The following is a 23,127-nucleotide window of genomic DNA, read 5'->3' as shown; positions in this document are numbered from 1 at the left end:
CCACTCAGCCTCCCTAAGAAACCTCAGCTTCTGCCTTGATCCTTCTTCCTGCCCACAGTCTACCTAGTACTTAACCTTTATCCTAGCACCTGTAATATCTTGTTGTCCGTTAACAGGACCTAGGTCTTCTTGTAGCACAAAGGGGTGGAAGCTAGCAACACAGGATGCTACGTTTTATTAGGTGATAATAAAGGGGGAAAGGTAGAAAAGGAGAAAGTCTGAAGGGGCCAGGAGACTAGTAGTGACATCCACAATCATGAGCTGAGCACCCTGACCATTCCTGGTCTGGACAAAGGCTATGGGTAGCTCAAGAGGACCCTAGAGGCTGAGAGGGTCTGTTCCTGTTTATTAAGGGAGAAGCTGTGAGGGCTCTGGATAGGGGAGGCCATGGCGGAAATGGGGCAGTTCTTTGCCCTTGTGTCCCTGATGCTTCCAAAGGCACACTCCCATAATCCCTACTGCTCTCAAAAGAAGTTTACTGGGAATGGCCCCTGGGCTATAGAAGACTGACCCTAAAGAGGTGAATATAGGAGGAAGCAGCTGAGGATCTTCATGGCTTCCCACCTCTCTTCTTCTGGCCTCCTTAGTTCCAGATTTTGAGGAAGCTGTCCCAGGAACCAGTGGCCACAGCCATACCATCAGCTGTGACCCCCAGGCAGCTGACTCTGTTGTCGTGGCCAGACAGTACGCCTGAGGAAGAGAGGAAAAGTCAGTCTACTTTCCCAGGTGTGTGAGGGCCGGGGATGTGCAGAAGCTCCAGCCCGGGGAGGCTAGCCTCTGCCCTGATGGGGACTAAGGAACTGAAGGAGGATTAGCCCCGAGGAGAGGGGTTTCTTGTCAGGCCAGTTCCTCTGTCCAGAGCCCGAGTCTCTGGTAGGGCAAGGGTAAATTGGTTAGTAATGTCAGTAAGCTGTGAGGAAGGGCAGAGTTACTTTGATAGATCCAAGGACGGGGTTCTTTGTTTCTGGGTTTAAAAAAAAGAAAAAAAAAAGGCAACTTGAAAAGTAATCAACTGAATATGATTTGGAGTCTGATTCAGGAGTATGTATTATTTTTTTTTTTTCAGCTCTTGGTCTCTCCTGATAGAAGCCAGGCTGTCTTTCCACTCTAGACAGCCAATCCTAGAAAAGCTTCTAGGCTAGGCCCAGGACCTTTGATTTACTCTTATTCACACCTCCCTGAGGCTGTCGCTTAAACTTCAGATACACAAAGGTCTGGACATTTAAGATACACTGGTTTGGAGTGACCAGAAGGAGCAGGCACGGCACGAGGCAGAAGGGCTGCTTAGAGCACTTTCTGTTTGGGGAATCTGGTCTTAGTTTCTGGTGTTGGTTTCCAAGGCTCAGGTTAGGCAACAATTGGGAAACAGCAGGAAGAGGGTCCCCTTAAAGAAACTGGGAGGAGGGGCTGGAGAGATGGCTCAGAGGTTAAGAGCACTGACTGCTCTTCCAGAGGTTCTGAGTTCAATTCCCAGCAACCACATGGTGGCTCACAACCATCTGTAAGGAAATCTGGTGCCCTCTTCTGGCCTGCAGGCATGGAGGCTGAACACTGTGTACATAATAAATATCTTTAAAAAAAAAAAAAAAAGAAAGAAAGAAACTGGGAGGAAAGGCAAGAGGGCTGGAATGTCTGGGGCAGACTCTTACCTACACGCTCGCACTTCAAAGAGTCCCAGACATTGCAGTTGAAGTCATCATATCCTGCGAAGAGCAGGCGACCACTGAGCGAGAAGGCTACTGACGTGATGCCACAGATGATGCTCTCATGGGAATAGGCGGTCAGTTCTTGGTCTGCCCTCAGGTCAAACAGCCGGCAGGAAGCATCGTCTGAGCCAGTGCAGATGGCCTCTCCATTGGGAAAGAACTGAGAATACAGATAAGCAGTGGTCAGCACTCAGACCTGGGGCAGCCTCGCCTTTCTTCCTGGTTCCCATCTCTGCCTGTCTCTTTCTTGGTAGGGTGATCACTGCTGTGTTCTTATGGCTCCCTCTGCTGTGATTGCAGCAGTACAGGCAGGCAAGAGCACCAGGGTTTCCCAGGGTCACATGACTGAAAGACCAGCCTTCTGTGATTATCCTGTAGACTAGTCCAGGGTGTGCGGGAACAGCACAAGGTCCAGGCAAGTAACCTGAACGTCATCCTGAAGAATAACAAGTGTACTTGCAGGGAAATTATAGAAAACTGGTGATATAATATCATAGACCCCAGAAAAGTAGAAAAATGGTTCCAATCTAGAGACAGAAGACATGGCAAGGATGTACATGTTTCTGGATTAGATTCTGTGTAGAAAAACTTTGTAGTAAGGACATTTATGAGATAATGATTACATTTGAGTATGAGCTGCAATATTCTGTAAATATTGAATTTCCTGGTTCTTACAAATTATGCTGGGGCTGGAGAGATGGCTCAGGAGTTAAGACCAGTGGTTACTCTTGCAAAAGATCCAGGTTCGGTTCCCAGCACCCATATGGTGGCTCACAACCATCTGTGACTCCAGTTCCAGAGGACCGCAGGTGTCAGGCATGTACTTGGTGTACAGGCATACATGCAGACAAAACACTCATACACATAAAACTTATACTGTAGCTGGAAAGGGCCACTTAATACCTGTACTCCTAGCACTTGGGAGGCTGAGGCAGGAGAATTGCCTCAAGTTTAAAGCTAGCCTTCCAGGGTGAGAAAGTGGGCTCCAGTAAAGCATGGTCAACTCTGAGATTGTCTTAAAAGATGAAAGGCAGGACTGGAGATACAGCTCTAGGCGTAACCTGGGTTCATTCTCTGTATGGCGAAAATAAAATGTATAAGCTGGGCGGTGGTGGCACAGGCAGGCAGGTCTCTGCGAGTTCCAGGGCAGCCTGGTCTACAGAGTGAGTTTCAGGATAGCCAGAGCTACATAGAGAGACACTGTCTCAAAAACCAAAACAAAAAAGTATGAAGATAAAGTAATAGTGTTAATAACTGGGGGTGGCCAGATGGCTCCGTGAGGAAAAGGACTTGCTATACAAGCTTGATGATCTGAGGTTGATCCCCAGAAGGAGAGAACAGAGTCCTAAAATCTGTTTTCTGACTAGTCACACACTCAATAATTTTTAAAAAAAAAAAATTAAAAATTGGTCATGGCTGACATCCCTTGAATGTGAGGCCAGCCTGGTCTATATAACAAATTCCAGCCAGAGCTATATAGTGAGACCTTGTCTTAGGGGATTTTTTTTTTAATTTATGATTTAGGGCTGGAAAGATGGCTTAACAGCTAAGAGCACTTGCTCTTGCAGAGGACCCAAGTTCAAATGGGTACCAGCACCCACCTACATGACAGTTCATAACTGTGATTCCAACAGTTCCAGGGGATCCAACACCCACCTCTGCCCTCCAAGAAGTATGTGAGAGGCACAGAGCCATGATGTAAGTCATCTATTCTCAAATGACCCAGGAATGAGGACCTAGGGTGTAGCTTGCTGGTAGGGCACTTGTTGACAGAGAGCAGGGGAGGAGCTAAGTGCGCATGTGTGAGGGTGTGTGCTGGAATGTCTAGAGACAACTGTAAAGCGTGGCAGAGTGGTAACAGTGAATGGGGTGAAACAGACTTGGGATTTCTTGTCATTGCTTTTCAAACTATCCTATAAAAGTAAGATTATTTCTAGAAATAACAAGGAAAGGGCTTAGAGGTGGTGTGGAAGTGGGTCAGAGATGTATCCTGGGGTTTAAGGTAGCTAATTCCTCAAGGGCACACACGAAGGGACACTCACACAGATAGCATTGATGTCGGATTCGTGGCCAGTGAAAGTCTGGCGGCAGGTCCCTTCCCTCACATCCCAGAGCTTTGCGCTGGCATCACAAGCACCCGAAATGAAGAGCTTGTAGTCTGGAGACACAGCCAGGCTCATGCAGTCTCCAGTGTGACCCACAAACACCGTCTTCTGCTGCCCCGTCTCAATGTCCCACAAGGCACTGTCAGGAGAAAAGGAGCCAATCACACAGAAATGTCACAGTTGCCCGGCACAGAACGACCTTCCAGTCCTCAGCACCCGCGGCATTCTACCCTTACCACGTGGTGTCCCCAGAGCTGGTCACAATGTTGTTGTCATCCAGGAAACGGCAACAGGAGAGATAACCTGAAGGTGATTAGGACAGGGCTCTGGCTTAGGGTCACAACTGGACAGGGGCCTGGATTTCCGTGATCCATACACAGGAAAAGAGGTCTTCTCACCTGTGTGAGCAGAGAGTTCCCGGCTGACCTTAACATTGCCCTCACGGGATTTGAGGCTGTAGATGGAACACATGTTGTCCAGACCCCCACACGCCACAAAATTCCCTGATGGTGCATAGGCACAGGTCATGACCCAGGAGGAACGCAGTGGAATGGCATGCACCTGCAGAGAGGGTAGATTTTGGGCGGATGGAACCTGAGCTTCAGGGAACGGCACAGAGATTAGGCATGCAACCCTAGGAAGGATGGAGGGTCCTTCCTTGAAGGTGGTCAGTAGGAAGAGCTGGTACCTTGTTAGTGGTGTAAGTGTCCCACACGATCAGCTTCCCGTCCTGCGAGGCACTTACCAGCAGCCTGGAGAAAGGGCACCTGTGTCATCCCCACCTCTTCTCCCTGCCCACCCCCGTCCATTTTAGACACCTCTGGATCCTCACTTAGAGTCAGTGGCCCAGTGCATGGCATAGATCTTGGCCAGGTGTCCCCTTAATGTCCTCCGTGTCCGCATCTGGACTCGTCCCACCACCTCTAGGCCAGACACAAGCTGCAGAGAAAGGGGTATTGGGTTTCACATGTCTGCCACAGCCCCTGCTCTGTTCCACTTCCTTCTGGGGACCAGAAACTGCTCAAGAGGTCCCCAGCCTAGAGCGACCTGGCCTCCTGTGGTAGACAGGGGCTGGGATAGCTTCTGGCAAGTTGCTAAATGGTAGAGGTAAGTGTTTAGCACGATGTCTCCAGACTGAAGAGGAGGAATTGCTAGTAGGGAGATATTCCCGCCTAGATCAACCTCAAGTTGCTGGTATGAGGTCACTGAACAGTAGCTTGAGACACACAGGGGATACCAGACTGGCAGGTGCCTGTCTTCACACATCAGTGGCACCCAGCCAGCACTCATGGGTTCTGAGGCATTGCCATCATCCGGAACTGCCCCTCCAACCACAACCAGCCTCCCATCTGCTGAGCCGCCAGGGTCCACAAAGGTGGTCTGTCATAGTTTGTCAACTTTGGCAAATCATACCTTCCCTTGAGCCTATTATCTTACAGAGTTGCCATGGGAATCGTACAGAATTATGTATTTAAGCATCTAACACTGCTTTTCTCATGATGTTTACGTATTTTAATACAATCGGTTCTATGTTCTTTCTTCCCCCTCGGTACCTGGGGATTGAACCTAGGGCCTCAGGTATGCTAGCTTAGAAGTCTACCGCTGACATACATCCCAGACCCTTTTTACTTCTTTTTTAATACACTATTTCTATTAACTATTTGATAATTTCAACCATGCATGCAATGAATTTTGATCATATTCGCCCCGACTTCTAGCTTCTCCCAGATCCACCCTTCACCTCCTACCCCCACCCAACTTCATGTCTTCTTCTTAAAGTTTTTGTCCTAGCTGAACTTTTTACTTTTTATTTTGAGACAGGCTGGCTTTAAAAGCATTCTGCAGCCCAGGCAAGTCTTGAATTTTCAGTCCTGCCGCAGCCTTCCATGTGGCTGAATTCCAAGCCTGTGCCACCTAGCACGGCTTGATACTTACTATCAGTTCTAAGAAACAGTATTATTTTGTCTGTCACTAAGAAAGAAACACTAGGCTAACAAGATATTATGTATTGTCAAATGCATCTCAATTTTAGAGAAATCTGTGAAGAAGCAAACATCTTAGAATTGATAATGCAGTCTTAGACAACTGTCAGTTCGAGTCTATGAGAAATCCTGCATGCTCCCTCCGTCTTTACTGCTTAAGGATGAAGGGGACAAGGCCAGTGTCTGTGTCTTCAGCATCCAATATAATGCCTGACCTAGAGCAGATCTTAATAGATGTTTGTTAAATTAATTCATGAGTGTCTTTCCTCACTCCAAGGACAGGATGTGCTAAAAGCTCAGGCAACAGTATGTCATTGGTCATGAAGCACTTCCCTCCTCTCCCTCCCCTTCCCTCCCCTCATGTCCTGCCTCAGAAGGGTGAAAGTCTCACCTCAGCTAGGGTGGTGTCCGCACAGGCTTTCCTGGCATCCTGCAGGGAAAGCGGGCATCAGGGAGGCTGTGGCAGGGTAGGGGGCATGCACATGCACCTCACACATGGGTGGGCATGGGGCTTTGCAGTTGGGTGGTGGTCTCAAATGTGAGCTTCAAATTTAAAGTCTCTGAATCTTTGTAGATCAGAGGTCTCTAAAGTGTCACCCAAGAGTGACCCAGTCCCCCAGTCCCTCCCAGGCCACACTCCCACATGTCCTGAGCTCTGTTTGCCAGGGTCCCCAGGACGAGGGCTCCGGGGTTACAGCAATCTGCTTCTTGAGCTGCTCCGCTTCCTGCCTCAGCTGCTCCATCTCCCCCATGGTGCACAGATCAAGGGGCGGTTCTAGCTCCTGCCAGGAACATGGAATAGGTGTTGGGGAGTCCCCATAGGACCATGTTTCTGTCCTTTACATCCTAGTCCACTCCTGAGAAGTGATGGGGGGCTTCCCCTCCTCCTGGGTTAGGTCCTGTACATCAGTCCCAGACCTGCCTGAGCCCTCCCTGTGAGCCCCCAATCCCAGAGGGCAGAGCCGGCCAGCTCCCTCTTACTTGGGCTGTGGCTGGACTTCTCCCAGGTTTCCGCTTCCCAGGCGCCTCCTGAGTCTCTCAGCTGCGATGCCTGCCTGTCACCTGCCCCCCTCTGCTGCCAGGGGAGCTGGCCTGGCCTGGCCCCGACTGGGAGGGGGAAACAGACAGGGAAGGGTAAGGCCAACGACAACCACGTCAGGCAAATGAAATGAGCTGACAGGGGTGGGGGAGAGGCCAGGGAGGGAGGCGGATGGCTTCCAGAGACGTGGGCCAACCTGGAGGGGTGGGGAGGAGGTCTGTGAGCCACAAGAAGCGGGGAATAAAGGGGTGCCTCCATGGTCAGCGTGCCGGCAGAGATAAGAGCATCAGGCCCACGGATCAGAGAAAAGCTGTGAGGATTACTGGTTTGGGGAGGAGAACAGAACAAGAGCAGCCACAGCTCCAGTGGCCCCCAGGCCCTAGCCTTAACTTGTGGTCATGATCTTGGCAGTGCAGGCCCGTTGAGCAAGCAGGCCAGGAGCCAGGACAGAAAGGTGATAGATGACCCTGTTGTCAACACCCCAAACCATGTTCCCTCATGCGGACTGTGGGGGAGAGGGTTCAGGCAGAAGCTGAGATTAGAAGGGGCTGATCCGGATAATCCTTTTCTCCACAAGCCCCAGCCAGCTGCCCCTGGGCCTGATCCTAGCCAGGGGAGCTGACAGGAGATTCAGGGGGACTCTGGGCCAATGTGCCCCTGCCTTCTGGGCAAAGAAAGGACTATAAAGAGAAGGGAACCCTGTATCCTGCTCCTAGGATGGGGATCTGTCTTCATGCTTGCCCACGTTACTCCTGGGGTCTTGCTGGACAGTGAAGGTCGGAGCCAAGGAATAAGGCTACCCTCTCACCCTTACTCAGGGAGAGATAACAGGGCTTAACCTTGGAGCCCAAGGAGCAGCTGCAGTGGTGGTGATGGGGCACGTGGGTCTATTTGCATGAGGCAGCAGGTGGCTGAGATTTCCCTGACAAATCTCAGGCCCTCCTGGCTCCGCCTCTGGGAGGCCCAAAGACACCACCTGTCTCCTCCCAGACCAGCCCTGACCACCCCCACCTCCAGCAACTAGAGAAGCTGGGATACACCAGACCAGGCCCTGGCTGGGGAATTTTCATGTTCTTTATTGCATGGGTTGGGAGAGGATGGGATAGTCTCCTCTGTGTCTTCTGTATTAGAAGCAGTTAGCCTTCAATCCTTGCCATGCCTTTCAGCCTTTCAGGGAGGCATAATGATCTTTGTTTGTCCCCAGATGGGGCCAGACCTGGCTTCCAGGCCTGGTGGGCTCTAGGCTAAGTCTTTGTAGTAAGTTTGTGAGTCCAGGGTTTGGTGGCCCTCATAGGTCCCCAGGATGATCGACTGAAGAGACAGGGCCTGCTGCGCTGTCCCTGACGTCACTGGGCCTTCTCATCGGTTCGCTCACAAGCTGAAGTTGGCTCAGCAGTCAGAGTTCCTCTCGGACCCTGAGTAGCTTCCCAGCTTTGTCTTGGACCCGCTGAAGCTTATGACTTGGGGGTTCTGGGGAAGGATCTCTGTTGAGAATTTCTTCCTCTTCCTCCTCTTCCTCCTCTTCTTCCTCCTCCCGCAGCAGCTCTTCGGCTTCTGTCCACTCCTGGGGTGGGGGGGATTAAAACTATGGTTCAGTCCTTTGTGGCCACCTTTCCTGGGTCATCTCAGCCACCCAAGGGCTTCACTGTGAGCCCCACTCCTGCACAGACTCCCGTAGTGACCTCCACCCACCCTCCCCTTCTCATCTTCCTACCCCAAACCTCCTTACCTGTTCCCTGTGCTCAGGCGCCCACGTGTGCCACAGTGCTAGGGCACAGCGCCGTCCCCGCGTCACAGCCCACACACCATGGGGATTCTCACCACCAGAGCTGAAGGCCACGAGGCGCCCACATCGAGGGCGAACCTGAGCCTGGCAGGGGGGGGGCACAGCCTCAGACTTCGTGCCTGTTACTCCTCACACCCTCATTCAGGGACTGGCTTTGACTCAGGAAGGCAAAATGCAAGACTGGGGCTGGAGGAGAAGGAAGCCAAAGGGGGCAGGTGCCTCCTGCGGGTTCTCTGTCCTGGATCCCGACCTCTCCTGCCTAGGCCCATGAGCCTGGAGTGAAGCAATCCGAGGGCCCCGGAGCAGCCCCAGATGGGATGGAAGGTGACGAGGATCTTAGGTGCAGTTCCTCCTGGAAAATCCTAGACTGTACATGAGTACAGAGAAGGCGATTGTTCCTCTGTGCTTATGCCTCTAGGGTGAAGAGTGTGGCAGAATGCCTCTGGGTAGCACAGGCTGGCCTAACCCCCTAACGGTCGGGTTACAGGCGTATATACTACCATGCCTGCTCCTCTTCTTCCCACTTCTAGGCCCAGGTATAGAAGTCTCCACGATCGAGGACTAGGAGAATGGCAACACCTAGCATTCATTAATTTTTATTTTTTTTAAAGATTTATTTATTTATTACATATACAGTGTTCTGCTTGCATGTATACTTGCAGGCCAGAAGAGGGCACCAGATCTCATTACAGATGGTTGTGAGCCACCATGTGGTTGCTGGGAATTGAACTCAGGACCTCCTGAAGAGCAGTCAGTGCTCTGAGCCATCTCTCTAGCCCTCATTAATTGTTTATTAATACAAGGCACTGGCTCATTTTTTTAAGCATATTGTATAAATTACTTTTTATAAGGCCAGAGAAATGGTTCGGGGTGTAAAGGTGCTTGCCACCAAGCCCAACAACCTGAGCACATACGTTCACACGCGTGAACACACATGGTGAACACATGTGTGAACACACATAGTGGAAGGAGAGAACCAACTCCTACAAGTTGTCCTCTGTTCTCTACACACGAGCCGTATGTGGCACGCACCCTCACCCACCCCTTGCACATTCACACACAGATGCACACATAAAATATTTTTTAAAAAATTTCTTAAAAATAAAAATTACTTCTCATAGTGCTGGAGAGATGACTCAGTGGGTAAAGAGCTTGCTGTGCAAGTATAAGGATCAGAGTTCAGGTCCCCAGTGCCCACACAAAAGCCAGATGAAGTACTGGAGTTGAATCCTAATGCCCCATGCCCAGATGTGAGGGAGAGGCAGGAGGTGAGGGTGACACCTGAAGTTGCGTTCTGTTCTCCACATGTGCACTGTGGCAGGTGCACACACCTGCACTCCCCACAGTATGTGTGCAAAGCCAGGCAAGGTGGCACATGCCTTTATCCCAGCACTCAAGAGGCTGAAACAGGCAGATCTCTGTGGTTGAAAGCCAGCCTGGTCTACATGTGAGTTCCAGGCCAGCCAGGGCTACACAATGAGTCCTTATCTCCAAAAACAAAAGTCAATCACTTGGGGTGGTGCATGTCTATAATCCCAGCACCCAGAAGGCTATGACAGGAGGATTACTTTAAGTTCAGGAGTAGCCAGGGCTAGCTGCATAGTCAATTCAAGGCTAATCTAGGCTATGTAGCAAGCCCGTTTTTTAATAATGATAATAATAGAAATAATGTCCATAAGGATCGGCACTATTACTATCACCCTTAGTTAGGAAAGTGAGTTTCAAAAGTGTTAAGAACCCCACTGTGAAGTCTAGGCTGAGGGACCTGTCAGTGCCTGTGCTAGCCTGTGCTAGCCTGTGCTAGCCTGTGCTACTAGCTAGCGTCATTGCTGCCTGGCCATGGGGGAAGAAGGGCTGAGTCCTCAGACGGTTTTATGTTTGTAATATATTTTATAATTGTGCTTTATGCACATGCTCGTCTCTGTTCTATGTGCGTGTCTACCGCGTGTTCCTGGTGCCTACAGAGGCCAGAGAGGGGGTCAGGTGCCTAAAACTGGAGTTAGCGGTGGCTATGAGCCACCACACCAGGTCCTCTGGAAGAGCAGCCCGGTGCTCTTAACCCCCGAGCCCTCTCTCCAGCCCTTCCTTGTTCTGGTTTTGTTCTAAGTCTTTATTACGTTTATTGGAAGAGGGTGAATGGTGCAGCATATTGTGGAGGTCAGAGGGCAGCGTGTGAAGCTGGTTCTCCTTCCACCATGTCAGTTCCAGAGAGCAAACTCAGGCTGCCGGGCTTGGGGGTGAGCACTTCACCCACTGCGCCACCTCGCTGGCCCCTGGTTTGTTTGTTTGTTTGTTTGTATCTTGATAAATTGTCCAGGTTGGCCTTGATGTCCTGGATTTAATGGCTCCTCCAACCTCAGCTTCCTCAACAGCTGGGACTACAAGTGTGTATCCTGTGCCTGGCTGTGCTCAGACACCCAGAGGAGGCAAGGCCAAGCTCCAAGACGGGGTGGGGGACCATTTAGAGATCTCCTGCAAGGTTCAATAAACCTCTGAGGAAAGCCTTGAATGTGGTCCAGTGGCCAGCAGGACTAGACAGGCCGGAAGGGATAGGGTTAAGGTGGCCCCATCCATTTCCCTGCATTTGCCTCTGAGAGCTTCTGTTTTGAATCCTGACCCCACAGCTGGGCCCTCTGCCCCAACCCCCTACCGTGACAGTGAGGGCGTTGGGCTGTGTGAAGAACAGGTCGCCTCCCTTGAAGTCATCATTGAGGTAGAGGAGCCCACTGGAAAGCAGAGAAGACAGGAGGCAGTGAGAGCCCCACCCAGACCCAGGCCTGCCAAAGCAGCCTTTGGGCCTCGTGTGCCTACCTGCCAGTCCCCAGAGAGGCTACCCACCTATAGTCTCGATAGGTGTAGGCTGGGGGCTCCCGCCAGCATTCACCAGTGTCAGGGTCCAGGACACAGTTGTCTGCGTGGACCGGGTGACTCAGGTCCATGCGCTGCTCCTGCTCACCTAGGATGTAACCGATCGAGTGACTAAATCAGGGTCCCCACCATGGGCCTGGAGCCCCTGGGGTGACCAACAGAGAAGCTCCCTGTCCCCAGTAGACCAGCAGGGGGCTCTCTGCAGTGGCGATGGCACCCATACAGATGGGGTTCCCTGATGGTTACCTTCTATGGCAGTTCGGCACACCAGGTGGGTGAAGGAAAGATGCAGTGGCCGCTCCGGGGAGAAGTAAGCCTGAGTCAGGGCCCGCACTCGCTCGCTCACCTCCAGAAGCAACTTAGCACCAGGCCTGCCCACAGTCCCAGCTCGGGCCAGCTGCAGGCAGGGAGAGGTGGGAAAAGTAGGTCTAGCATTAGCACCTGTGTCTCTGACGCTACCATCCTACGTGTGTCTACCGTCTGTCTGGTCACCCAAATGTCTCCTTCCAGCAAACCCATGACAACACCAGGACTCCAGGTCACCGAATACACCCTTTCTCAACCATGGACCAAGCATGCAGTGATCTAGGTCCCCAGAGAATTCCTTCACAGAAGCCCAGGCCTGGAATCCAGCCTCCTGACACAGCCCCTCTTCCCAAGTCCTGGGTGTCAGACCAGGCCAGAGTGCCTCCTCTTTCTTACCTGAGCAGCCTTGAGCACTGTGAGCCCCTCAAAGCGTTCGTGAGGACTATGAGGGGAGCGGCGGCCACGGTAGCCAGACCTGGCTCCAGCCTCAGCTGCATCCTAAATGGGAAGGTTTCCGGTCAGGCATTCCTGGCACACCTCGCTGCCTGGGGGCTCCCAGGGCTCCCGGGCTCTCCTTCTCACCTTCTCAGTCCCCAGAGCTGACTAGGAACTTCCAGAATTTCCTTGTGACTTTTTCCTGAGCTATAACCCTTTCCCAGAATATGGCTCCTGGCTCAAAAAAGCCCTGAACTGCTACTTCCCACGGGGACCATGTGGACATTACCCGGAGAGCACCCCACAGTGGGGAAGAAGGGACCTTGAGATGGAAAGAGTGACAGAGCTGGGGTCCAGGGGAGGAAGTACTGGGTCACCCTTTCCCAGGGAGATGGGGTCCTTCTGCAAGCAGGACCCTAACAGGAAGTCTGACAGGCTGTTATTTGTTTATTTTGGAGAACCTCTGGGCTCCCCAATTCTATTGCCTCTGATGCTGGATCCCTATTACTCAACTGCCTCCCGTGACTCATCTCTCCTTGGCTCTCCCCTGGTCTGGATGTCTAGCTATGAGATTTTCTTTTTCTTTTGAGACAGGGTATCACTCTGTAGCCAAGATTGGCCTGGAAATCAATATGTGGCCTAGTCTGGCCCCGTTTGCAGCAGTTTTCCTGCCTCAACTTCCCAAGTGCTGGGGTCATAGAGTGAATGAACCACCATGCCCCTCAGATATTCACTCTCTAGCTGATTTGTTGAGTCTCTGTGTAAGTCCCACTCCCTCGCTATCCCTACATACAAACCTCTCCCCCGAGAGTCCTCCTAGTCACCAAGTGGTCTAGCTCCTACCTCTACCTCTGCTTCTTCTGCAGTGCAGGGATCAAACCTAGGGGCTAACCAAGGCTAAGCAGTCTCCACCATGAGCTGGCTATACACCAAACTATCTGTTTACATGCATTGACTGTTAGCCTTTTGAGATGGTGTCTCATGTAGCCCAGGCTGGCCTTAAACTTGCTATGTAGCCGAGGATGATTTTGAAGTCCTGATCCTCCTGCCTCAGTCTCCTAAGTGCTGGTTACAGACTGTGCCACCACACCCGGTTTATGTGGTGCTAGAGATCAAGCCCAGGGCTTTGTGCATGTTGGGGAAGCCCTCCACCAAATAAGCTACCTCCTCAGCCCCTAGGGTTTGTGTTTTAAGATAACAAATCAATAGAAAAACCAATTCAGATGGTGATAAGTGGTATGAGGAAAATTAAAGCGGGGTTACGCTGTTACGAGTGTTCATTCGCAGCTACTTAGAGAGGGGACATCTGGATTGAAACCAAATGTCACAGAGATGCCACTGGAATATATGAAATGGAGACCAGTGCGAAGGTCCCGTGGCCAGACTGCGTTAAGAAATGGAAAGACAGGGCTGGAGAGATGGCTCAGTGGTTAAGAGCATTGCCTGCTCTTCCAAAGGTCCTGAGTTCAATTCCCAGCAACCACATGGTGGCTCACAACCATCTGTAATGAGGTCTGGTGCCCTCTTCTGGCCTGCAGACATACACACAGACAGAATATTGTATACATAATAAATAAATAAATATTAAAAAAAAAAGAAATGGAAAGACACTCCCCAAACAAAACAAAACAAACAAAGCCAGGTGGTGGTGGCGTGCCCTTAACCCCAGCACTCAGGAGGCAGAGGCAGGTGGATCTCTGTGAGTTCAAGCTCAGCTTGGTCTACAGAGCGAGTTCCAAGACAGGCTCCAAAGCTACACAGAAAAACCCTGTCTCGAAAAACCAAAACAAAATTAGAAAAGAAACAGAATGCCATCTTGATGTTACCCCTGGTGTCGTTTTATAATTATCTCCTGCAGACTAAGCCTTAGCTTTTCTAACTTTTATTCCTTAGTGTTCCTTGTCTCTCTCATATGTTCCCCCAGGCTCTCCTCATTCCCTTGAATAAAACCAGAACCTAAGGCCACAGTCTCTTCTAGAGACTGCCACTAGAGGGGGCTCCCGAGTCCACAGGATGCGGCATTGGATGGTCTACACTCTGAAGAAAACCGCTGAAATCCATCAGCAACTGTCCACAGTCTACCAATAAAGCTGAGGCTCCCGGGGAGGGAGCAGAAGGCCTTCCCACCCATAGGCCATCACCCAAACGCTCTCCCTCTTACCCATAAGCCCTCTTGATAAAAGGCAGCAGAATGCAGCTGCTCAGCTTCTTGGGCACTCTCTTTACTCTCCTAAAAGCTTCACAGTGTTCTAATTTATTTATCAGGAAAACACCAAGATAGAAACATGATAAATCCCAGTTTACACATGGGGAACTAACTCAGACATTTAAATAAACAAACAGGTAACTGTTTATTTAAATTGGTATACACCTTTAACCCATGTTTTCCTGCAGTTCCTAGAAAGCACTTTGTTAGTCCTTCTTTTTTTTAAAGTTTTTATTATCATTTTTTTTAATGTGTATTGGGTTTGTTTTTTTTTTTTTTTTTTTTTTTTGTTTTTTGTTTGTTTTTTTTTTTTTTTTTTTTTTTTTTTTTGGTTTTTTGAGACAGGGTTTTGCTGTGGCTTTGGAGCCTGTCCTGGAACTAGCTCTGTAGACCAGGCTGGTCTTGAACTCACAGAGATCTGCCTGCCTCTGCCTCCCGAGTGCTGGGATTAAAGGCGTGCGCCACCACTACCCAGCTTTTACTTACTTTTTTAATCCTAGCACTCAAGAAGCAGAAGCAAGTGGACTCTGAATTAATTCAAGGCCAGCCTGGCCCACAGCATGAGACCCTGAGACCCTGTCTCAAAATGAAAACAGGAAGGATGCTGTGGAACAATCTTTGTACACTGTAAATGTGTATTACTCTCATTGGTTAATAAAGAAGCTGATTTGGCCAATAGCCAGGTAGAATAGAGCCAGGTGGGAAATCCAAGCAGAGAGACAGAAAGAAGGCGGAATCAGGGAGATGCCAGTAGCCATGGAAGCAAGATGTGAGGTAACAAGTCACAAACCTCATGGTAAAATATAGAACAATAGAAATGGGTTAATTTAAGATGTAAGAGCTAGTTAATAACAAGCCTGAGATAATAGGCCAAAGAGCTTGCAATTAGTATTAAGCCTCTGAGTATTTACTCAGGAATTGGCAGGCAGGAAAGAAACCTCTAGCTACGGGCTTCCACATACAGCTGCACACCTGTATGTACATGTGTGCACCTACAGGCCAGAACACATAAGATAAAAACCGTAGATTATAGCTGAGCGGTGGTGGCACACGCCTTTAATCCAAGCACTTGGGAGGCAGAGGCAGGCACATCTCTGAGTCTGAGGCCAGTCTGGTTTATAGAGAGAGTTCCAGGGCAACCGAGGCTATAAAGAGAAACTTTGTCTCAAAAAATCAAAACCAAAAATATAGTTGATTATAATGATCATACTGGAATCTGCCTGCCTCTGTCTCCCAAATTGCTGGGATTAAAGATGTGTGCTACCACCACCCCGCCCAAATGAACCATTTTAAGAATCCTACCATAGACTCCGTTTACAGGAGAAACACCATCAGAACAGGATCAGGGCAAGAGGATTATTGAATGACACAGAAGAGGCCACCCGGTCTCACCCAGAACTGACACTAAAAATGTTTAAAGGACATTCCACGGTAAGACGATCTCTAAAATCGGGAGGCTTTGTTTTCATGTGTATGCCTGTTTTCACATTATCAATATAGCTTAAACTAGACTTTATTAGCTATTGACTTTAAGTGAGATAATATGAAGAGTGTATCATGAATAAACTCATCATGTTTATACAAAAATCGTAATAAATAAAAAGAGAAAAAAGAACTTTTCCACAGTTGAGATAAAACACAGACATTAGGAGAAACTTGATGGGGCTGGAGAGATGACTGAGTGGTTAAGAGCACTGCCTGGCCTTCTGGAGGACCTGGGGTTCAATTCCCAGCACTCACATGGCAGCTCACAACTGTCTGTATCTCTGGCTCCGGGGGATCTGGTACTCTCACCCAGACATACATGTAGGCAAAACACCAGTGCACATAACAATAAATAAATCTTAGAAAGAGAGAGAGAGAAACTTGAGGCAGACAGAACACTGGGTGGACACAGGCCAAGAACAAGGAGCAGGTGGCTGAACCTGAGTGTCCCTAGCCAGGTGACTGAGCCACACACCATCATACCTTGGCCAGCTGCAGTAGAACCCCACACTCGGCTGGAGTTAGCAGTCCATCCAACACGGCTCGCTCCGACCCATTCAGCTGCTGGGCATCCTGGGTGAGGGTCACACCCTCCAGGAGAAGGACATCTACAGGGGAAAGGACATCCTGGGTGAGGGTCACACCCTCCAGGAGAAGGACATCTACAGGAGAAAGGGGGGCAGAGCTCACCAGTGCTCATATGAAGGGCAGTAGCTGGCAGATTCCAGGCCCTTACTTCTGCCTCCTGATGTTCCCCACCCTGCCTTTCTACCTCTTCACCCCCGCTCCCAGCTCTTGCCCCCTAACTCCTCACATACTAAGGAACTCACCCTTCCAGTAAGGCAAGGACTTGGACTGTGGAGGCTCCTGGTCCCAAGGCCTCTTCTCTTGATCCTCTCTCAGGGGTGAGAGACATACTCAGTCGTCACAGCGCAGACCCATCCTGCCACCTCCCAGCCTGGGCCAACTGCCCCCGCCACAGGCCACCACCTACCTGAGCTTCTCTCTCAGAGCTTCGGGAATGAGAGCTTCTGGGGTCCAAGAATCCTGTGAGCGTCAAGAACAGGGCCATCACCCTTGTGCCTAGCTCCTGGGATTCCTGACTTTAGAATCTGAAGGTCCATATTTAGGTCCTCCAGCTTGCAGAGAGGAAGGCAAACTGAAAAAGGCCTGGACCCATGCCAGGGCCACCTCACAGATGACAGTGTCCAGTGCCTTGAGCTCTAGACCAGACTGTAATAAACAACAACTTCCATCACGCTTACTGTTTGCCAAGTGCTAATAGCTTTATACTTGCAGTGAGATTCTGTGGCTTAGAGTTCGTAATAGTTCCTAAATTCTGATGGAACAGGTAATTCTGGCCTGCTCCTTTCCAGGGGAGGGTTCTGAGACTCAGGAAGATCAGAGAGTAGGGTGGACTTCACACCCTTGTAAGTGGCAGAGTAGGATTTTGACCATCTTTATAGCCCTCACTTTTATTCAGCAGCTCTCTGTGAGGCAGATTTGACTCCCCAGGGGGACATTAGACAAAGTCTGGAGACTACCGGGCTATCAATGTACTGTTGACACCTACTACGGAAAGGTCAGGACAACAGCTAAAGATCCATCAAATGTGAGGACAGCCCCATTTGCTCCTCCAACAAAGAACGCTGGGTCCAAAATAGTTTCCTTCCTTCCTTCCTTCCTTCCTTCCTTCCTTCCTTCCTTCCTTCCTTCCTTCCTTCCTTCCTTCCTTCCTTCCTTTCTTCCTTTTTTCCTTCCTTTGTGCAATGCTGAAGCTAGAACCCTGGACATTTATGTGTGCTGGGCAAGCTCATCACTAAGTCATCCAGGTCCTCAACAAGTCAATAAAAAATACTGCATTATGTTAAGTACTGGCTCCATAATGTTGGGACTGGACTTGGGCCCGTGACTAAAGGAGGGTAATGGATTCAGGAGCAGTGATGCTTTCTGTACTTTTTTTTTTTTTTTATCAGATGGCATAGCTTCAACAACAGGACTGTGGAACATGTGTGATCTTTACAGTTTACAGGTGAAGAAACTGGGATAAGGGCAACCAGGCAACCAGAGGGTATTTGTGGCAGAGAGCCTGCTTCTTAGCCATGCATGATCCCATGACCTTTTTAACTGTACGCACACCGTTCAGGTTCCTGGGAACCTGAGATGCCAGAGTTCTGTAAGTCTGCAGAACGTCCAGCATCACTGTGCCTCACCCTGGGGAGGGGAGCACAACTCCTTACCGGGTCCTTGAAGCTGGTGCCCAGGTGTTCCATGGCATAGTATAGTTGTCTCTTCTCCCCAAGAGATCGCAGGATGAAGCGCTGGATGTCCTGAGCAGGGTAGACGGGGGAATGGAGACATAAGGAGAGGAGAAGAGAAAGCTGGAGAACAGGCCAGCCCGGGGGCCTAGGGGACGTTTGCAAGCTCTTGAGATCCAACCACCAAGTCTGACGGATGCTTCACCTTTCAGAGTGTCTGGGCTCAGAGTAAGAGAGGACCTGAGAGATTCTGTGTGCGTGCGTGTGTGTGTGTGTGTGTGTGTGTAAGAGAGGACCTGAAAGACTGTGTGTGTGTGTGTGTGTAAGAGAGGACCTGAGAGACTCTGTGTGTGTGTGTGTAAGAGAGGACCTGAGAGGCTGTGTGTGTGTGTGTGTGTGTAAGAGAGGACCTGAGAGACTCTGTGTATGTGTGTGTAAGAGAGGACCTGAGAGACTGTGTGTGTGTGTGTGTGTAAGAGAGGACCTGAGAGACTCTGTGTATGTGTGTGCAAGAGAGGACCTGAGAGACTCTGTGTATGTGTGTGTAAGAGAGGACCTGAGAGACTCTGTGTGTGCGTGTGTGAGTGTGTGTGTAAGAGAGGACCTGAGAGACTCTGTGTGTGTGTGTGTGTGTGTGTGTGCATGAGTAAGAGAGGACCCGAGAGACTCTCTGTGTGTGGACATGTGCACACGTGTGTGTGTGTGGACATTCACACCCACAGACAGGCAGACATGATACTAAGGGGAAAGAATAGTGCTGGGATAGACTCCCAAGTGGGTAGGGGGCAGGGAGCTGAGGCAGAAGTCAGAACCCAGACTTGGGTGTCCTTTCGGTGGCTAAAGAGCTTGGGTAAGAAGCCAGAATGAGCTGAGTGTGGTTTGTACCCTTTAAATCCCAGCACTCAGGAGGTAAAGCAGGCAGATCACTGTGAGCTCCAGGACAGCCTGGTCTATTAGAGTTCCATACCAGCCAGATTTACACATTGAGACCCTATCTCAAAAAAATAAATAAATTTGGGTTGGAGAGATGGTTCCGTAGTTCAGAGCACATGTGATCTTGCAGAGGACCCAGGTTCAGTTCTCAGCACCCACAAGGTGACTCACAACTCCATCCCAGGGATCTTCATTCCATCCCATCCCATGCCCTCCTTTTCATTGTTGTCGTTCATGTTTGTTTGTTTTGAGATAGGGTTTCACTATACAGCCCTGGCTGTCCTAGAACTCGCTCTGTAGACCAGGCTGGCTTCAAACTCACAGAGATCCGCCTACCTCTAACTTCTGAGTTGCTGGGATTAAAGAGCCAGATCCATGCTCTCTTCTGACCTGTGAGGGCACATATATAGAGCACACATGCAATAAAATAAAATAAACAAATAATTATAAACAAATAAAAAACAAAATAAATAAAGAAGCAAGAACGGAATACACTCTTGGGTCTTTGGCTTGCTCTAAGCCCTACCTATCAGTGAGCGTGGGTGAGGGATTACCTCTCGAGGTCCCAGGCCAGGTCTTGGCTCTCCCAGCTGAGTTTGGTACTGGTTCAGAGCCTTTTTGGCAGCCTCATCCTCTGGGTAGAAGAGCAGGACACTCAGGATACTTTCCATGGCCTTAGACACGTTCCCCACTGGAGATGGAGGGCAGTGGGAGGGGGACAGCAACAAACACAACAGAACAAAGAAAGCCGAGGGTCACCAGAAAGGCTGCCAACTCCAAGAAGCCCCAGCCTGACTGGGAGATGAACTCACTTCCAAAAGCATCCTCAAACATACCTTCAATGGCAGAGCCCAAAGAAGAGGAAGAGGGGAGGAAGTAAAGGAAGACAAGAAGCAAGGAGGGGGGGCTGGAGAGATGGCTCAGCGGTTAAGAGCATTGCCTGCTCTTCCAAAGGTCCTGAGTTCAATTCCCAGCAACCACATGGTGGCTCATAGCCATCTGTAATGGGGTCTGGTGCCCTCTTCTAGTCTGCAGGCCTATACACAGACGGAATATTGTATACATAATAAATAAATAAATATTAAAAAAAAAAGAAGCAAGGAGGGCTGAAGGAGCCCAGTGACCCATCTCCTGAGCTCTGCACATGGTGCCAGAGGACTCCATGCTGAAGCGTTGGTCCCCATGGCCCCCGACAGTGAAACTCTCAATGCAGAGTGGGGTGAGAAGAAGGAGGGACAGATAGGGTTCAGAATGGCAGCAGAGACACATCTTCACTCCCAGGGTTCATCCTTCCCAGGCTGACCCTGAGCATAGGCCTCATGCAGTCTTCTCAGCTGGTTGGGAATGAAGTCAGGGACAGGGAAGTCGCGACCAGGACGGGTGGCTGTATCTGCCACACAATGCTGCCGGCACTGCAGGACCCGGACCCAGTGTCCTGCAGAGAAGACAAATGAGCCATAGGCTGTGCATGTTCCTCCCCTGGCATCCGTGCTCTCCCGTAGCACACAGTCCAGCCCCTCACCTGCAATGGCTTCATACAGGCCCCCCTGGCTCCCTTCTTCCACCTCCTCTTCAGACACCTGCTGTTCCTCGGGTCCCTCACAGCCAGCACGACAGCTCTCCATATGGGCTAGGCTCCCCTGGAGGGCCTCCTCCAGTTTGGGCAGTGCCAGTGCCACCTCCTGCTGCACCAGTAGCTCCAGGCCAGTGTCATAGGCTGCCTGTGGGGGAAGAGAGCAAGATGGGTGGTGGTGGGGTATCAATGAGATTGGGAGGTCGAAGAGCATGGTGACATGTGCTTTTAATCCTGGCACACAATTGGATCTCATGGACTTTGAGGCCAGCCTGGTTGACATAGTGGGTTCCAGGACAGCCAGGGCTACACAGTCAGACCCTGTTTCAAAAAGAAAGATAGGCTGGGCAGTGGTGGCGCACGCCTTTAATCCCAGCATTTGGAAGGCAGAGGCAAGTGGATCTCTGTGAGTTTGAGGTTAGCCAGGGCTACACAGATAAACCCTGTCCAAAAAGAAAAGAAAAACGAAAGAGAGAGAGAGAGAGAGAGAGAGAGAGAGAGAGAGAGAGAGAATGGCTAAGGAGATGGCTCGGCGTTAATCCTGCTGCATGGACCCAGAGGAAGAACAGTGTGGCCTCAGAATCAGAACGTTGGAACAGCACACACTTTAGTGGCCACAGAGAAAGCTAGTGAAAGACTCTTCACCTGGGGCCACTGAGAAACAGTACCAGATCTCCTGATGCCATAGCTGCAGATGGTTAGAGTTGGCAGCTGTCAGTCAGCACTGAGAGGCTCACCCAGTAGAGGGGTGTCACCAGGTCCTGGAAGCTCTGGGGGCGGATCCCAGACATTCTTCTGTACTTAGCCATGTCTTCCCGCATCTGCAAGTGTGTTGGGTTTGCCACAAAGAAGGTGTGTGCTGCAGAAGCGGCCAGGTCCAACTTCTTCAACTGAGGAGCCAAAGGGATGAGACATCAGAGCCCCGAGGTGCATGGGGGGGGGGGAGTTCAGACCAATGTCCCCTCACCAGCCTTTGTCCCAGGTAGAAACCACCGAATCCCTCGGAAGCCAGAAGGTGGTTATTCCCAGAACTCTGGTACAGGAAGAAAGGCGGTCTGAAAGCTTTGGCGTGGGTGGGCCATGGGCAGAGGCCCTCAGAGCCTCGGTTTGGGAGACAATGAAGTGAATGGCCGCCGAAATAGATGGGGCTGTGCGGAAGACCTTGAGTGACCAGAATCTGCAGGCCTCTAGGACCCTGAGCTGAGGTGTGTGTAACTAGAGCCCCTCCTGCCTCCAGCCACGTAGGCATTCACTACCATCCTGGTAGCTGTTCGCTGTCTCCTGCCAGAGTCAGATTCCAGCCCCAACCATGCTTCCTTCTCCAAATCTGACCTCCCTCATTCAGCCTTTCCGAAGGTTCGTCCTGTCCCGAGAGAAGGTTCACAGTCAGACTCCCACTCCTAAACATATCACACACACACACACACACACACACACACACACACACACACACACACACACACACACTTCATATTCTGCTGTGTCTGGTTTGGGCCCTCACCATCTGCTTTTCATACTTAGGAAGAGGCTGGGTTCACTCACTGAGATCCGCTAAAATAAAACTGCGGAGCCCTCCCTCCGCGTTCGACCTACTCCCATTCCTCTTCATTCCGGCTTGACCTCTCTTTTGGCCCTACCTCTGCGACCATCACAAGTCCTGGCCACCGTTTTTTGATGGTACCCACTCAAGTGTAGAAGCCCGTTATACGCCCCCACGACTCCACCCCTGAGACCGGACGCTGAGCATCCTGCCCTCTCCTGGTCAGCTCCAAGTAAGACATCCCCTTGGCTTAGGGTAGCACCCTCGGGGGCTCCCGCACCTGGTAGTAGGCCCTCTGCAGGTAGTTGTAAGGCTCCCGTCGGCGGAAGGCTTCCCGCAGCACACTCCCCATGCGGAGTCGCGCTGTGCCCCCCGGGCCCAGCCTGCGCTCGGCGCATTGGGTCAGGCACTCGGCGCGACGGAGCGTGGCTCGCAGGAGCAGCGGCTCCCAGGCCCGGGGCCCGGAGGCAGACTGCGGGACGCCAAGGAGCTGGCCGGGAAGCTCGGCGTCAGGCTGGGCCGCACAGCTCGCCCCGCAGTCCCGCCGCGCGCGGCCCAGCGCCTCCCGGCTCCGCAGCGCCTCTCGCAGCAGCGCCACCGCGGGTGCCCAAGCCCCGGCAGAGTAGGCTCGCAGCCCGTCCGCGAAGAGCAAGTCGGGGGCCTGGGGAGGCGCCCCCGGCGACAGTGAGGCCAGGCCCGGGGGCTCGGAAGGCTCGGGGGACCCTGAGGGAGGCAGCAGCAGCAGCAGCAGCAACCTCACGAGCCGGAGCATGGTGCCCAGAGCCGCGGGGCCCACTGCCGAAGGGAAATGCGGAGCCCGGAGGGAGGGAGAAGGAGGGGGGTCAGGGGGAGGAGAAGGAAGGAAAGATGGATAGGAGGAGGGAGAGGAAAAGAGGAGTAAGTAA

The 23,127-nt window shown here is 51.1% G+C and overlaps 2 protein-coding genes across 3 annotated transcripts; both read right to left on the bottom strand.

The window, feature by feature from the left end:
- Positions 1-157: 157 nt before the first annotated feature.
- On the bottom strand, positions 158-6,949 carry Gnb3 (G protein subunit beta 3). Its single transcript, XM_050164074.1, has 10 exons — positions 6,775-6,949; positions 6,489-6,575; positions 6,185-6,223; positions 4,644-4,750; positions 4,500-4,563; positions 4,210-4,372; positions 4,048-4,114; positions 3,749-3,950; positions 1,650-1,866; positions 158-690 (listed from the first exon to the last, which is right to left on the bottom strand). Exons 2-10 carry the CDS (start codon positions 6,543-6,545, stop codon positions 584-586), a joined length of 1,023 nt encoding a protein of 340 aa, XP_050020031.1. The 5' UTR covers positions 6,546-6,575; positions 6,775-6,949; the 3' UTR covers positions 158-583.
- Positions 6,950-7,888: 939 nt separating this feature from the next.
- P3h3 (prolyl 3-hydroxylase 3) lies at positions 7,889-23,074 on the bottom strand. Of its 2 annotated transcripts, none has more exons than XM_050164115.1 (15): positions 22,503-23,074; positions 21,420-21,572; positions 20,632-20,830; positions 20,413-20,544; positions 19,664-19,800; positions 18,159-18,248; positions 16,913-16,965; positions 16,749-16,816; positions 16,402-16,580; positions 12,189-12,290; positions 11,733-11,883; positions 11,457-11,574; positions 11,269-11,344; positions 8,562-8,702; positions 7,889-8,396 (listed from the first exon to the last, which is right to left on the bottom strand). In XM_050164115.1, the coding sequence occupies exons 1-15, from the start codon at positions 22,992-22,994 to the stop codon at positions 8,229-8,231; spliced, it is 2,259 nt and encodes a 752-aa protein (XP_050020072.1). In that variant the 5' UTR covers positions 22,995-23,074; the 3' UTR covers positions 7,889-8,228. The 2 variants fall into 2 exon arrangements, with proteins under 2 accessions (XP_050020072.1, XP_050020073.1); XM_050164116.1 differs by having other exon boundaries at positions 16,402-16,526; positions 22,503-23,072.
- Between the last annotated feature and the right edge of the window lie 53 nt (positions 23,075-23,127).

The sequence above is a fragment of the Alexandromys fortis genome, unplaced genomic scaffold (assembly GCF_014885135.2).
Source record: "Alexandromys fortis isolate MF-2015 unplaced genomic scaffold, M_Fortis_MF-2015_v1.1 scaffold_150, whole genome shotgun sequence".
In the NCBI taxonomy this organism is placed as follows: domain Eukaryota; kingdom Metazoa; phylum Chordata; class Mammalia; order Rodentia; family Cricetidae; genus Alexandromys; species Alexandromys fortis.
This window is presented reverse-complemented; position numbering and strand designations above follow the sequence as displayed.

Bases quoted from the DNA above. Each gene is read 5' to 3' on its own strand.
- P3h3 (XM_050164115.1), bottom strand. From the start codon at position 22,994: ATGCTCCGGCTCGTGAGGTTGCTGCTGCTGCTGCTGCTGCCTCCCTCA. The intron at 16,966-18,158 runs GTAAGGAGTTGT...TGACGCTCACAG, and splicing joins GCACCAGCTTCAAGGACCCG to GATTCTTGGACCCCAGAAGC. The intron at 16,817-16,912 runs GTAGGTGGTGGC...CTCACCCCTGAG, and splicing joins GCTCTGAGAGAGAAGCTCAG to AGAGGATCAAGAGAAGAGGC.
- Gnb3 (XM_050164074.1), bottom strand. From the start codon at position 6,545: ATGGGGGAGATGGAGCAGCTGAGGCAGGAAGCGGAGCAGCTCAAGAAG. The intron at 4,373-4,499 runs GTACCAGCTCTT...CCCTCTCTGCAG, and splicing joins ACACTTACACCACTAACAAG to GTGCATGCCATTCCACTGCG. The intron at 1,867-3,748 runs GTGAGTGTCCCT...CTGTATTCTCAG, and splicing joins CCGACATCAATGCTATCTGT to TTCTTTCCCAATGGAGAGGC.